The sequence below is a fragment of the Protopterus annectens genome, chromosome 10.part0 (assembly GCF_019279795.1).
Source record: "Protopterus annectens isolate FY-2018-M chromosome 10.part0, PAN1.0, whole genome shotgun sequence".
Taxonomy (NCBI): domain Eukaryota; kingdom Metazoa; phylum Chordata; order Ceratodontiformes; family Protopteridae; genus Protopterus; species Protopterus annectens.
Window position 1 is genome coordinate 730,859,471 of NC_056744.1, and position 16,697 is coordinate 730,876,167.

The 16,697-nt window shown below is 38.8% G+C and overlaps 1 protein-coding gene across 1 annotated transcript in view; it reads left to right on the plus strand.

The window, feature by feature from the left end:
- Positions 1 to 16,697, plus strand: part of EFCAB7 (EF-hand calcium binding domain 7) — a 1,599,470-nt gene that overhangs the window by 489,506 nt on the left and 1,093,267 nt on the right. Inside the window, exons 5-6 of the mRNA XM_044085554.1 lie at positions 8,224 to 8,434; positions 15,096 to 15,220. Of these exons, the coding sequence (XP_043941489.1) occupies positions 8,224 to 8,434; positions 15,096 to 15,220 (336 nt within the window). The remainder of the gene's footprint in view (positions 1 to 8,223; positions 8,435 to 15,095; positions 15,221 to 16,697) is intronic.

Here is a 16,697-nt window from a genome sequence, read left to right on the forward strand (position 1 = left end):
TTAGAAAGCCATGGTGCAGTTTTTGCTTTTGTTCGCTTTGAGCAGGCAGGTGCATGCAAATCAAGGATTTCAAGAAATTTGTTGTAAAAATATACAACTGCCTCCTCTAAGGGTAGGTGTTTTAGCAGAGACCAGTTACAGGAGTTAAGTTCCTGTTAGAATTCTGACTTTTCTGAGTAAGGGTTATTGTAGATTAATGGCTTGCTTTTTGCTTAACTATGTAAGTGAAAAGGTGGTCACTAAGGTCATTGGAGAGGGTACCAGCAGTGTACAGTTGGGGGTTACTATCTATGAGTACCCAGTCAAGTATGCTTTCTTTTTGGTTGGGTTTACCTAGCCTGGTAGGGGTGGTTATGGTTTGTGTAAATGCATTCAGGTTTATGTTGGTAGAAGGGGATTCTGAGGAACAGGTGCCCCAGCCTGTGTTAAAGTCTCCAAGTAGTAGGGTTTCTCGAGGGTAATGACATGATAGCCAGTGAAGGGTGTCTTCAAGTGTGGCTATTTTATTACCCGGGGCAATATACATACAGATGATGTTGATGCATTTACTTTTGTTAAATTGCAATATAGTGACAAGAATTTTGGAGTTATTAATCTGAGGTGGTTGATTAATATCGATGGTCACATTCAACTCAGATTTGTAGAGTATAGCTACCTCACCCCTCTTCCTGGAAACACAATCCAGCCTGTGTATGTTGTACCCAGGTGGTAACACTTCATTGTCAGTAGTGTTAGGTTTTAACCAGGTCTCAGATAGACAGAGAATCTCAGGGGAGTGGACAGCCAGGAGAGCATGTAGTTCATGTACCTTGTTATTAATGCTCCTAATATTGTGATGACAGGCCAGGAGATAGTTAGTTGGTCTACTGATTAAAGTTTTATGGCTTAGGTTACAGGTAGAGGGGGTGCATATATCAGAAGTGGATGGGCCTGGGTTGAAGTGAATGTCACCACTGAGTATGAGGCTGGGTCTATACTTAGTGATAAGCCTCAGGAGTTTGTTTAAAAGTTTGTAGTATTGTCTAGATCTAGAGCCAATATGCCAGGGATTGGTATGCTGAAAGAGTGAACAAGATATTGAGTTGTACCCATTGTTATTAGCATGGCTGAAGGTGGGATGCTTTACAGCTGGGGTGATAGCATGGCCTTTAGGGTACTGATAACCAATAAGCAAATGGTTTTCATACAAGGTGAGTACATAAGTGGCTAGCAGAATGGGTAGAAAAGAGTAGTGTAACATTATGAGAGAAGGAGTATAGTAGGTAGGATCTGTTGTTCGTATGACAACAGTAGAAGATCTGATGGTCAATTTAGAGGTAATAGAGTGGGTGGAGAGAATATGTTAGGCGAAAGCTAATAGGATGGTAAAACAGGGTGGAAAAAGTATGTAGGTGAAAGCTGATAGGATGTTATGTAGGTAAAAGCTGATAGGATGTAGTAACAGGGGTGTGGTAAAGTACCTATAAATTTAGAGATAGTGGGGTCAGGTGGGAATTGGGGGCAGGGAGGGGTGCGGAGTGAGCCCGAGCACAGCAAGGGTGAGCGGAGCGGGGCTAACACTAACTCTGTGTTTTCCTAGGCTTTGGTATGTATGTAGTGTTAACTTAATGGTTGTATTATAAACTGAAGTTTTAAGCTGTATTTTTAAAGGTTTGGAGACAAAGCCAGAGAGGCACGATTACATTGGTTTGGACATGTGCTGAGGAGGGATGCTGAGTTTATTGGGAAAAAGATGCTAAGGATGAAGCTACCAGGTAACAGGAAAAGAGGAAGGCCTAAGATAAGGTTTATGGATGTGGTGAGAGAGGACATGCAGGTGGTTGGTGTGACAGAGCAAGATGCAGAGGACAGGAAGAAATGGAAACAGGTGATCTGCTGTGGTGATCCCTAACGGGAACAGGCGAAAGAAGAAGATTATGATGATGATTTTTAAACTGTATTTTGCACTAAGTTATACGCTATGTTTAGACTGTGATTTATACTCGTGCAGGGTATTTGTTAGCTGCAGGTTATGGGTTCAGAGTATAATTTTCAGGGCTATGGAAATGGAAGCACTTGGACTCCCCTGAAGAGTCCTTCACAGAGGATACCAATTTCATTGAAGGCGAAGGTTCCCCCAAGTCACCCCCAGATGATGTTTGCTTCAGGAACATACTAGAAATCTTGAAACAGAGGGGTGGCTGGACTACCTTTCAACCTTCCTCAGAGGAATCGGTATACCTGGAGGCTTTTCATGCCCAGCCCTCTACCTCTTGGATCTCTCTGCCCACTGACGATCTTATAAAACTGATCGCCCAGCGGGCCTGGAGAATTTCTGACTCTATCGAGCTGATTCCTAAAAGACCTGACCAGATTCTCTCTGCCCCAAAAGATGAGTAACACTGAGCCAATGGTAGTCCTGTAGATGCCATGGTGGTAGCAGCAGCCACTACAAATGAACTTGCAGAAGAAAGTCCAACTATCCATCCTTCTAACAAGGAGTCTAGGACTATGGATAGGTTTGGGAAGCACATATACACTTCAGTGACCTTCTCTCTCAGGTCCTTGAATTGGTTTACTATTGAAATTGCGATTGAACTTAGTCGAAAGGCCACTTCTGTGACGCATTTATGCAAACTGAAACCGTGAAAAGTTTTCGCAACCGACGGGCATTCGACGTTCGACATTACCGGCCGCACAACACCTCCACACCCATGCTACCATGGCTCACGCAGGGGCGAGGATCTGCCATTCACACAATTGGATTTGACCACGATGACATTCGCTCTTCAGCCTTCGCGCAAGTCGAGTCGCACATAGTCGGTTTGGCATTTCAATGGTAAACCCCTTGAATTATATAGTGCATTTTACCAGGCTTCAGAGAGATCTGGTTAAAGAACTTTCAGATACTGTTACAAGGGCAGTAACTGAAGGGGTCCAAGAAAAGGTTACTTCTCAGCTCACCACCCTTGAATTGATTTCCAATTCGTCCATGAGACTAATTGGTCATACAACTGAAGGGATGACAAGAGCAGCAGGTTCAGGTGTAGCCATCAGGAGACATGCCTGAATGTGCTTATGTGACTTTGCAGAGCCATTTAAGTCTTTTTTTGTCAATATTCTGTTTGGCAGATCATCTCTATTTGGCCCCAAGGTTAAAGAGATGCTAGCCAGATGTGAGAAAGATGGGAAGACCCTTTCTGCCATTGATGTACGCTTCTCCACTCCTCAACTTCCCTACTGCAGGAACCAGAGAAGTGGGAGGCTATGGTTCAAAAAGACCCAAGGACCTTTCCAGGACTCATGTGCTAATAACTTCCCCCTGGGCAGAGGTGGAAATAATAATGGAAGATGCCGTCCAAGAGCCAAAAGTGGCCTACAGAACCAGAGGTCCAGAGATTTTCTGTGGTAACGCCTACCAGCACTCCTGAAAGGAGGCCTGATTGCCTTCCTCTGGAGGCAGTCTGGGGATGATTATCCCTGCACAAATCTGCCTGGCTAGAAGTGAAGACAGAAAAATGGGTGCAGGGGATCATTTCCAGAGGTTACATCATTCCCCTTTCACTGAAAGCAAAAAGACCAAAAAGACTCCCAGACATTCCACCCAGTCACAGGGAAGCAGCAGTCATAGAAATTCAAAAACTGCTTGACAAAAGAGTCATCCAAGCTGTCCCACAAGTCCAGAGAGTATCCGGAATTTACTCAAGGTTCTTTTTATTGTCTGAAAAAACAGGGGACTGGAGACCCATTTTGGATCCCAGTCAGTTGAACTAATCAGTTCAACAAACCAAATTGCTGATGGTCTTGGTACAGTCAATACTTCCATTCTTGGAGAAAGATGACTGAACGTGCTCAGTAGATCTTCAAGATGCGTATTACCACATAAAAATGGACAGGCACTCCAGAAGATTCTTGCGTTTCTGGCTGGGAGCCAGTCACTATCAGTTCAGGGCACCCCAGCCCCCAGGGTATTTACCAAATGCATGGCAATGGTAGTAATGCAGCCCAGACTGCTAGGATTCCGAGTATTTCCATATCTCGATGACTGGCTCCTTACCAGTCCCATCAGGCATCAGCTCATAAAGGACTCTTCATCTTTGTGCCATCTTAGGAATCACTATAAACTACAAAACTTCCCATCCTGAACCATAACAACAGCTGGAATTCATTAGAGCTGTGCTAGGCACAATCATCGGATTTGTGTTACTTCCCCTAGAAATGCACTAAAGGGTCAGGTCACAAGTAAACCAGATCATTCAAAACAATAGAATAACAACAAGACTCATTCTACACTCCCTTGGCCAGAATGCAAATTCTTCAGTGGCTTCTGGCCTCCCAATGGCCCTTGTTAAATCAACCTATGTCCCATCTGATTTTGATCACCAATCATTGCAAAGAAGACCTGAGTTGGTGGCTCCATTCCAATGAAATCTTGTTGGGCCATCCCTTTGTCCCTCCTCAGCCCCAAGCCATAGTGACCACGGAAGTGTCCCAGATGGGGTGCATTATCTGGGAAAGACAGTCCAAGGCACTTGGCCCTGGATAGAGGCCAACTTGCATATCATTGTTCTAGAGATGAGGGCAGTGCTCTTAGCATTGCAAGCATTTCAAAATACTCTCCCCTTTGGAACAGCTGCAGTTCAAACAGACAACATGTCAGTAGTCTGGTATATAAACAAACAAGGGGGAACCAGGTTGTACCCTCTTTGTCAAGAATGGCAGTGCACATTCTGGGAGGCTCCAGCATGATTGCTGATAAGTTGAGCAGAACCAGCCTCATGACTGGTCTCTCAATCCAGTGGTGGCGAGAAAAATATTCTGCCACTGGGGCCTACCTTGCTGCAGTCTCTTTGTGTCCCCTCTGAACAACAAATGCAGTAATTACTTTGCCCTAATCCCCCTCCCCCTGAGGGAGTCATCCACAGACACTCTCCTTTACGATTGGCCCCCTGGTCTTCTGTATGCCTTTCCTGCGACTCCTCTAATATGTCATTTTCTAAAGAAAGCCAACAGGTCGAAGTACAGAATAATCCTCATTGCCCCATTCTGGCCTCAGCAAGTCTGGTTTTCCTTTCTTTGGACTCATCTACTTCAGAAACCCTGGAAACTGGACCCAGCTCCAGACCTATTGCCCCGTCACAAGCTCATGCATCATTCTGGCCCAACACAAGCCTTCAACTAGAAAATTGTAACATAACAAAAGGATAAAATTTGCTAAATGGTCACTTGACTGTAATATTGAACCTTATGCAGCACCTGTAGACAACGTTTTAGAGTTTGTAGCCTTACTCTATCAGACTGGTTCATCAGCTTCTACCATTTGGGTGCATCTTGTTGTCATATATCTAAGTTCCATATTGGTTTCAACGGTTCATCACTTATGTCTCATATACTTTGTAAAACCTTTTTGAAAGGAACCATAATGCTCAAGTCTCCAATTAAAGAACCCTCTGCTCCATGGGATTTGTACTTGGTACTGCATCTCTCACCCCCCCCCCTTTGAACCTTCAGCAACTTGCGACTTAAAGTTCTTGTCCTGGAAAACCTTATTTTTGATAGCTATAACTTCAGCCAGGAGAATATTGGAAATTTGAGCCTTGTCCTGCAAACCCCCCAATCTGATATTTCATAAGAACAGGATCTCCCTCAGGACAAATCCTTCCTTTTTGCCAAAGGTTGTTTCAAAGTCAAATATCAATCAAACCTTTCATCTCCCAGGCTTTTTTCCTAATTATTCCAACAAGGGAGATTACTGTCTGCACTTACTAGATGTACACAGGCAATTATGTTTTTTACCTTCACAGAACAAAGGACATTATAAAATCCGACCAACTGTTCATTGCCTTTTCTACACTCTCTTTAGATAATCCAGTGTCTAAGGTTACCTTGGCGAAATGACTGAAGGACTGTATCACCTTTGCTTACAACAAAAAGGAACATCATCTACCACATCCTGCGAAAGCTCATTCAACAAGAACTGTAGCAGCTTCTGCAGTTTTTCATGCCAGAGCTGGAATAACGGCTGAGTTGGTTCTGAAGGCACGGAACCGAGCCCGTAGTCAGGAATTAGTGAAGATCGACAGCACAGATGGAATGTTATGGTAGGACATAACTTATTTTTTTCTTTACTTACAGTTAACATTCTCTCCTCTCATCCCCTCTCCAAAGCATTTTTGTGAACATTAAAGACATGAAGTAGGATATATACTTTAGAGCCCCCAGAAGTCCAACAGATTCTTAAAAAGTTCAACATTTCCATATTTTGTTGTTCTGTCATATTTCACAAGTATAATTATTGCATTGTAATCCCACATTGTTACTGGTTTTATTACTTTTCATCTCCATCTCCCAAATCTCTGCTTCATTTCCAATGTACTCTCGATTCTTCTAGTCAACTCTCATGCTCCCTTCCTTCTCTCCAACATCTTCCATTAAAACAGTGGAAAAGGTTTCACAATACTTTCTCTCTGTGGTGTTTTTTATCAGAAGAACAAGAAGTAGGAATCTCGTGCTGTTTCACAGCTCACTTTTTGTTGGACAAGCTTTTGTATTTACTCCTTAGCATGTTTTTTTGTCCCTCCAGGGAAGAATATCTTAAAGACAGCTGGGTACAGCAGTTTGAATTTCACACTTGCGTCTCGACATTCCCTGAATAATGGAAAGAATTTACGCCTCTTCTGCCTAATGTTCAATGAGTAATCATTCTGTACAAACACTCTGCTGTCTCCCACTTTTAGTATTTTATCCTTCTGCCACAACTCTGTTAGAATCAACTACTTATGCTAATAGGACTGCAACTTTACTATTAAAGGTCTAAGTTGCTTTCTCTTAGCCAGGTTTGGAGCATGCACAAAATGTGCCCTTTCAACTAACAACACATGCTGTGGAATAACAGTCCAGGTGCTTTTTTGCACTTTCATAAAATGAATGCAGCCTGTTCCTTCCAGTTTCTCTGGTATACCTGAAAATCTCATGTTTTTGCTATGTGCTCCATCCTCTAATTCTATTTTTTTTAAACATATCTTCCTGAGCAGTCTCATATTCAGCCAGCCTTTTCTTCATTTCATCCTCTGATTGTTGCAGCGTTATCATCTCATCTGAATATATGTTTAAAGCTTCTTCCATTTTTCCAGCCTTTTGTTGTTCGTGTTAATATCCTCCATCAGTGTTTTGTTTATCTTGTGCGCAGTTGTCTTGTATCTTCCTCTAGGTTACTGGAAGTCATGTCTGGAGGTTGTACTGCTTTTTGCTGAATAGCTGCATAACTTTTCAAGTAAGTGCTTCTTCCTCACTTTTGGAGTTAAGCTGTTACTCAATGTACAGTCATCTTGGAAGTCCTATATATACCAACTCTGAGATTGACATACCTCAGAGAAAAGGGAATATTCTGAAAAATGACATCTTAGACTTAGTTTATGTAAGCCCATTTGTTTGGCAATTCAGTGTCTGCATTTCGGGCCTCACTGTAGCAGGTCCCTACATTTCAAATAGTTACCAACTCTGAGTGATGTGCATCTTGACTATTTAATGGTATACAGAAGCGATGTGAGAAGCATGAAGCAAAAATCATGAAATGCAGAAAGAAAGAATTGTAAATATAGCAGGACTATGAAAACTGGCTGCTTCTATAAGAGTGATGTAGTAAACAAGCAACGTGAACAGGTGAAATGATTCATTGTTATGGTAAATACATAACTTTATTTATTTATTTATTTATTTTTTGAGGGAAAGACTACTGAACTAGCATGGTTATCCTCCTACTATACCTCTGTCTGGGATTGAATTTACATGCTTACTCAAAATATGTTGACTAGTTTATATAGCTATGGTGTGTTTAGATGTAACAATTTTGCTTTATGTGAATACCACATATTTTAATATTTTGAAAGATAATGCTGTTTTTATATGGGCAGATGCTAGCTGCTGCCAGAGAAGAAATAGAGTGAGACAAATCTTACCTTTCTGTAGGGATCAATAAGTAGATATAAAAATTATTTGGATGATGACTGTTGGGAATTGTGGTAGAAGGATGTGTTCTCAAAGATCTGCTGTTACTGTGAGTAACTTGCAAAACTGTATTTCCTTGACTGTTTAAGGGCAACTAGTTATCATTCAAGCAGCAGTATTAGTTGGAATTAGCTACAACAGTATAACCCCAGTATAGTTTGGGTGATAGTAGAAAAACAGGTCAAATCATGTTATTGAAATTTTCATTACTTAACAGTATTATGTTTCATTTTGTAGTTTTGCACATTATTTACATTAACTGCTGAGCAGTGTTTGAAGTCTTCAGTAGAGAAGTTGGAAAACGATGCAAAAATTAAGCGCCAACAATTTGGAAGTCATTCAGAAAAATCCCCAGAAAGGTTTTCATCACCAGCTTCAAAAATGTTTTCAGGAACTCGTTGGAACTCAGAAGAAGAGATAACACCAAGAGAGATAACACCAAGGAAAGGTAATTTTGTTATCACATTTTTTTTCTTACTGTAGTCCAAAAATTCCTTCACCTGCCCTTTACTCTAATTGGCAGTTTGCATCTAGTTCCACGTTACTGTAAATTAGGTATGAAACTAGTTGCTGATGGTATTATCTATAGTATGAAATTGGTTGCTGATAACATTGTCCATAAATAGCAACATGGAAAATACTATAACAAACAGGTAGCAGTATTACACATTTTGACAACTTTTATCAGTTGAGAGTTTTAACTTCATCTGCAAAGGAAACTGTCAGAATGATAATTTAATCATTAATGTTGTGGTGAAACAAGAAGGCTGTATATTCTTCAGTCACATTCAGGATGACAATTTAATCATTAATGTTGTGAAACAAGAAGGCTGTATATTCTGGAGTCATAATCTGCTTAAATTGTGGATTGCTTTATCTTTTGCTGCAATAAAATTGGATGCTTTTGTTTTGAAGGGTCAGGGTGTTTTTCTACAGCAGTACCTGACAATTAGAACAAATAGTTAAGGCTGTGACCTGCTATTGAGCATCATCCTGTAATCCTGGGATCGATTCCTTTAATTTCAGATTTTTGGCAGTCCATTGATTCCATTTGTCATTTGTGTGACTGGAAGCAAGTCACTTGGACATGGCTCCAGGTCACCTTTGAGAAGTGGCATTTGTGCCTAGGTGGTTTAACCAGTCAGCAAAAAGAAGAGTGATAAGTCAAACACTCGCCTCATTGTACCTAAAGGGACTACTTCACTGAGTAGTGGTAGTTAGCATGCTGTATTTATAATTGTTTTGGTCATTAATATTAATGAGGAGGCATGTCTTGTAACATGAATCTGAAACCAAAGTTGCAGCTATTTTCTTTCAAGGAAGCAGTGTGTGTGTGTGTGTGTGTGTGTGTGTGTGTGTGTGTGTGTGTGTGTGTGTGTGTGTGTGTGTGTGTGCGTGTGTGTATTTATTCAGAACTACAGTGGTATTTTTTCTGGAATTATTTTAAAAATCCTGTCTTAATTCTTCATCAGCATAAAGTGCAAAGCAGAATGATAAATTTCTACTTGGAAAAAATGTTTCCTGTCCCTCACATGTATTAATGTGCTGTGTGCAAATAAGTGCTACTTTCAGTGTATGCTGCAGAAACACAGGAATAGAGATAAAAATTACAGAATAGGTGTTAGTGCTATACCTTTAGGTATAGTCTCTACACGCTGCTTTATGCACCCCTCAGGTACTACAGCGTAATACTTACTGCAAATCATCTCTGTGTTACTTTCCCATTTTATATTGCACCAAATATTTCTAGTGCTCCCCGACTGTGCTTTCACATCTGTTGCACCAAATGAAAGAAATGAACATTATTTTGCAGCTTTCCGTTATATTGCATTCCTTATCATACACCTCTACATTTTGTTCTATACAATCTCCCAATCAAGTATTCAGAACATTGGCTGTTAACACAGAATAGGGCTGTATTGCTAATAATGTCTACCTTAATTTTTCTGTATATAGCACTAAACTGTCAACTGCTTTCTGGTGTTATTTTGAAATGCTACATATTGCTTCCCTATCATCAACAAATGCAAAGCAACAAGTCACAACTCTATACTTAGTAAAATCTGCCCCCCTCCCTGCACTAGTATGTATTACACACAACAATGATTTTATTGCTGTCTTGTACAAACTCAAGAAAGGAAATTAACATTGTAGCATGGGCTTCTATTAATACAGTACATCTCATACAGCCTGTGCATGTTGTTTTATATACAGCTTCCCAATCAATATCCCAAAATAGTGCTGATTATCACAAAATAAGTGTTTTTATTATCTTTTTTAACTTGGTACTAAAATGTCAGATGTTTCTTTCTTCAGTCATTATAAAGTGCAGCATCTTGTCTTAATGAACTGAGGGCTGTGGGCTTATTCATAAAGGTCCATATTCACTCATCTGAGATTGCTGCAGAGCATTGTGCTGTGCATGCTGATGTTCTACTCTACACTTTTAAATGAACAGTATAATAGGAATGGTAGTAGAATTAATACTGATCTTTCAGCTGTGTAAAGTAGAAGACTGAATTTAGGATGAGTATTAGTTTTAACTTCAGTGACTACAGTCAAACAGAAACATAGTGAACATTAAATAGCTTAAACATTAGTAATTAAATAATTATTAATTAATAATAATTAAAAAGTTAATTTTAATGAAGCTCTGAACAAAACTTCCTCTAGATCTATAAACCCAAAAGCGAAATGGGGCAAAACCTATACAGCTACACCACTGCTCAAGCTTGGAATGAAATTCCTCTAGATATCAGGAATATTAAGCACCCACAAAAATTCAAGACACCTAAAAAAAACTTTCTAAATAGTATGTGGATCTGTCACTGTAATTATCCTCCATGACTCTTCCAACTGCAACTCTCACCTTCATCAGCACCCTCCCCCCCTTAGTCCTATCATGGCTAATTTCTGGCTGTACTTCAACATTTCTGATACTACCTCTTTGTTGAAACTTACAACTTGCTTCAAGTCTGAGTTCAACTTAAGTAAACCTCATATCTATCATCCCTATTCTTGTAAAGGTATTATTCCTCATACATGTAATTGGCCCACAATTACAGAGGTTGCAATGCTTGATTCAGTGGGTTAAATTTGTATACAATTTCTATATGCAAATAATGAACATCATGATGTGCTTTTAGATTTTTATATCTTAATGCTTTTCATATCTTAATGTATCACTATGTTTAATACTGTGCTTTTTGATTTTTAATATCTTAATGTATAACAGTTTTTACTGTTGTATATGTTGTTGCTGTCTTTCGGCTTTTCCCGGTTAGGGGTCGCCACAGTGGAACTCCGGTGCGCTAATGATTGGCAGTAGATTTTCATGAACGCCGAGGTGCCAGCTCGACGTTCAACCTTCAACGAAGGCATGCCCATTTACGCATGTCTTTCAAACGCCCACCCAAATAGTAGTAGTATATTTGCTATTGTATATGTTTGTAATTATTTGTGGAGCTTTTTTCCCCAGGTCTCTGCTGAAAAAGGGTCGTGACCCAGTCAGACTAACCCGGTCAACAAATGTCAAATAAATGATAAATAAAATTATTATTATTATTATTATCATTATTTTCTTTCTGGTAGCTGGCTTGGTCAGATTTAAAAAGCTTACATAGTGAGTGCAGAGGTACTGGCCGTGTGGCATTATTTTAGTATGTTGGTTGTAAGTGCTTACCAGTATGAAGTACTTCTCTCAAGAAACTGGTATTCAGGATCTTGTATGTGAAGTCTTCCTTAAAAAAAGAGGACAGTCCCAATCACAGCATCCTGAAGAGGCACATACCTGAACGCCTGCAGCCTTAGGTAAAGAATCATTACATTCAGAGTTATGGTGGGATACATAGCACCTCACTGTAGAAGCTGTACGTGGAGTTTTATGGAGGCCCTTTTTGAGGTCAGACTCAGGAATGTTATCAAGCATATTAAGCAGCTTCTTTGCATTGGTCTAGAACTGAATCATGTGAGATAAACAGTTAAGGGCATCAAGTTCTAACATGGCAAATGTGTAAACTGTTTTTGCCAGTCCACTCCAGAGTTCCAGACTGCTGCTCTGGTGGCAAAATGTTTTTGGCCTCCAGATCCTTGTATGGAATGAACAGATTACATTGGAGTTAGCATGGGAATAATGCTGTGCCTACTCAGGTGGCAGCTTGTAAAGAGCATTACATCATCTTGAATCACTTTCTGCAAGTGTAGGTAACCCAAAGCTTTTCAGGCTTCTTTCCCAGAATCTCTACTTGTTGCTTCTAGTAGAAGGGAATATGACTTGAGGACATTCCAAGGCGCTATTCAGAAGTCTAAAGATATCTCTGAAGTGGAAGGGAGAGTCAGCTAATGGTAATGCATCAGGTGGGATGGCAGAATCATTTTCCTTGTTCATGTCCAGGACAGTGATTTGAGATCCTCTGAATTTCCATGTGATCCAGAGAGTTGGCATGAACTCACACAAGGGTGACCACTTGCTAGACTGGTTCCTAGGAATTAGGAACTGGCATTGAATTATGAGCTAACTGAAGACAGCATGAGTGGAGCAATGACTGTCACTGGGCATAAATATCTGCTTGATGTTTAGGTTCTGAGATGTGAGCCACAGTATAGGATGACTAAATAAACCTTCCTTTATTGGGACATAGGTTCTGGTCTAAGGAAGGGAGAGTTTGCAACCCTAAGTAACTGTGATACATGATTTGGTGACTGTAGAAACACTTTGTGATCAAGTAGGTCATTCAGTAGCTCTAGCTGTCCTTCTAAAACTGGGTTAGTCCGTAAACCTTCCAGTACATTCCCCAGCTTGAGCTTAGAGTACACTTCCTCTGATCCTGGTGTCCTTAACAAACACCATGGACTAGGTAGGGCTTTGCTCTCACTAGTTTAGAGTAAGCTTGTAACCCAAGGTTTTAAGGGATGGTTTGGCACTGGATTTACATCTTGGAAGGTTAGGTTTAGACCTGTCTCCAAGTGTTTGCCTCTATGGTAGTGTTATGAATTAAGCCTGGGCTGGAAGGAGGACCTTCCTTCCAGGCTTCATGGAAACAGCTTTTGATCATCTTCCTTCCTTTGACATTAAGTAGCCAAGTTGAACTTCTGGCTCTCTTGGTATTTGCTTGAGACAGTAACAAGTAATGTTAGCATGGCTCCTTGCTAGTAATTTGATAGCTAAATGAACACTTAAACTGTGACATTTAGGGATGCCAATGCAAAACCTCACCATTGAAAGCAAGGACTGAAATCCTAACTTTGTGAGCAAAAAGAAAGCTGGTTGTAGGAACGCACACACTTAAGCAGCAAGTGTGTTAAATCATGTAGTGTGGTCATTAACTGTGGTTATTTTTAACAATACCTTGAACGGTTATTTCAGAAATGTTGTCTGTAGTACTAAGTCTTTTGGCAAGTAATACAGATTTATACAGGAGAGTTGATATGGGGTAAAGGATTTAAGTGCTGGTAAGACATCTTGCACAATTAGAGCACTGCATAGCAAAATATGCAATGTAGTGGCCATAGGGAATATAGCTTCATAAGGTTAGTAACGACTCAGAATACTGAAGAATTATAGAAGTTAACTTAGGAGAAACATTAATTGGATTAAAGTTGTAGAGTATACTGGTATATATAATAAAAGGGTGATCATTAGTGGGATGAAAGTTCTTATGTCTTTGTCTAAGTAACTTGTAAGCCACAATTAGTGGTAGTACATTCAGTTCTAGAACTGTCATCTGGGTAAGATTATAGAAGGAACAGAGATAATAAGCAAAGAAGTTATAATGATAACTCAGTAAATTCAGCATGTTATGTAACGATGCACAATCTAAGTTTTAAAAAGGGGGGGCCATGAGAGACATTTCAGATATTGTAAGTCATTTGACAAAGTGTGCATAGATGAAAAAAAGAGATGCACTTGATGGTAACACGGTACAAGACTGATGGGATGTTATTCATGGGTATATCACTTTTCTTACAGAAAAGGTGGGTAGTAAGGGGAATTCAAGAATACATGGGAAGAGGTGAAGTGTTTAAAGCTACTGCAAATACTCAAGAGAAAGAAATACATTTCAAAATAGTAGCTGTTAATATCTAACCGATAAATGTTAGACTACATGAGCAATAGATTTTTTCTGCAGCCTCTTGGTCCTATTCAACTTCATGTTGTTGTTGGAGTGTTTTGGCAATGAACTTTCAGTAGAAGTGCAAAGTAATTGCACTAGTAGCACTGTCAGCCATTTCTTATATGTTCTTTTTATTGACCATTTCACCAACATACAGTTCCATCATCTCATATGTCATCAAAACATTTTTCTTTTTATCCCTTAGTAATACTAACATTACACACGCATGCACACACACACATATATATATATATATATATATATATTATATATATATATATATATATATATATATATATATATATATATATGCACTTTAAATAACAATACCAAACATGGCATTATTACTAAATGCAATTGTTTCGTTTTCAAAATAAGACTATAGTCCCAATGCTGTGGACAGTAGAACTGAAATGTCCAACAACATTTGACTGAATATTTCACTCTTTTATTCATTCATTTATTTATTTTCAGTATCCAGTTATCAGTACATTATCCCAGCAAGCTTTGGGTGTCAAGCTAGAAGTTAGTCTGGATGAAACACCAATCTAGTGGATTCACTTATTTGTGTGTGTGTCTTTATATGTACGTACGTATACATATATATATATATATATATATATATATATATATATATATATATATATATATATATATACACACACACGGTGTATCATTGTAGTAACATTTGTTTGGATAAAATCTTAGTCCTCTGAGACGAACATGCTCAATTTTCTATTAAACCATTTGCTAGATCACACCCCAAATGTGGTTTATGGTATTTTGTTTGATAAAATTCACACTTCACACAGGTGACACCCCAACTAGAAACTGAACTGGACAACAAAGCTTTGTGAGGTTGGCAATGCCAACTACTTCACCATTTTTTGCCCAACTGCAAAGTTACACAAGTAAAACACATTTAAATAATTTGGACAGTTTTCTCACATAGTTCCATTGTGTGCTGAAGATTTTTTCATTTCTTTTAAATAATAGGGGAAAACAAATCATCTTCTAGACCATCATCTTCTCGATCTCGCAGAGCATCAATTTCTTCCACAATAAGTATGGGGGCAAGCAGTACCAAAAATTCAAAATCTCTAGAGCCCAAAAATTTAAAGGTAATGTATTCATTTTTATTTTTGATATCCACCTATGACCTGTACAGATTACTGTCTTACTATCAGGGGTGACTCAAGCAAACTTAGGCACAAAGTAACAAACCAGTACAACCTTGATAAGAATGTAGAGGCAGTTAACAAACAGGCTGTATTCATTTAGTTACAAAGAGTGCTGAGTCATTATGAACTATAAAATTGTTCTGCAAAAATGTTTTTATCTGCATTGATTTTATAACACGTTTCATAGGGATACCACAAAGAAAGTTGACTGGAATTCAAAATGGCAACTTATGGATATAAACTGTGGTAAGACTAATTTAGTTAGGAAAGATAGATGAGAAGCTTATTTATATCTCACATTCTGCTGTTATAGTTCAGTATCTTTCATAGTTGTTATCTCCTATCAGTTCCATCAGCTCATGTTTTCCTTTCTAATTCTGCTGCTCATGCATTCTGCTGTGTCTTTCACTCCTTTAACCTACTGGTCCTGATCTCCTCTATGTGACAGACTTACTTAGGTATGTCATGTACACAGTGATGGATGTCTTATTTCTCATGCCTGAACTGCATTGTTCTTAAATGTGTTGATACTGTCCTTTGCATGTTGTATAAATGTATATTCCTTTTAGAATAAGATAGTAGGTTTATAGGTTTTGCATATTTTCCAGAGTGGTTCGAGTTAATTATTATGTAGTATTTTTGTACAGTTTATAAAAATTAATCATTTTCTAATATGTTTGACTTAATTTAGTATTAAAATTGTCTTTTATTGTGTGCATTTGTGTATATTCCTTGTTGTTACCCAAAACTGTTACTTTGCTGAGGCATTGGTTTTGCACAGATTTTGCATAAGAGTTGTTTGCTTAATTTTCAAGTCTGTATACACTATTGCAAATAGCATATTTTGGGTATTAAACATTTAGCATGTCTGTAGATACTGATATAAATAGTATGCTTTGGGTTTTGGACATCTCGGATATTTATTGTCAGTGACACATTTTTTGTGCTATGGTTATATTTTTGTATTACAGCCTGTTTAGGTACAGAGATACTTGTCAAGAATGCATGATGTTTTATCAGTATTTGAATAAAAAAATTCTGCTCATTTCAAAGGATGGCTTAGATGCTTACCATAAGGATCGCTGATGTAGGAGTCATAAGTATGAATGAGTTAACTGTAGGATGATAACCAAAACCTCACTTGATTGTTTTAGAAGTGGGCTGTCTTTAGAGCATCCTGCTTGTGGTCTTATGCCTTGGTCATAAGAGAAAACCTGACTATAAAATAGGAAATATTCATAGCCATCACATTTTTCTACTGAAGTTAATGGTCAGTTATGCGTGCCTTGCAGGTCAGGTGATTTCTCCTGACTATGATATTTTGACAGTAATAAGTGTGGTTTCTTATTTAGTCTGATTATTTTCTGAAACACATTGGCTGCATTGTAATAATATTTTACTTGATTTGTTTAAATAT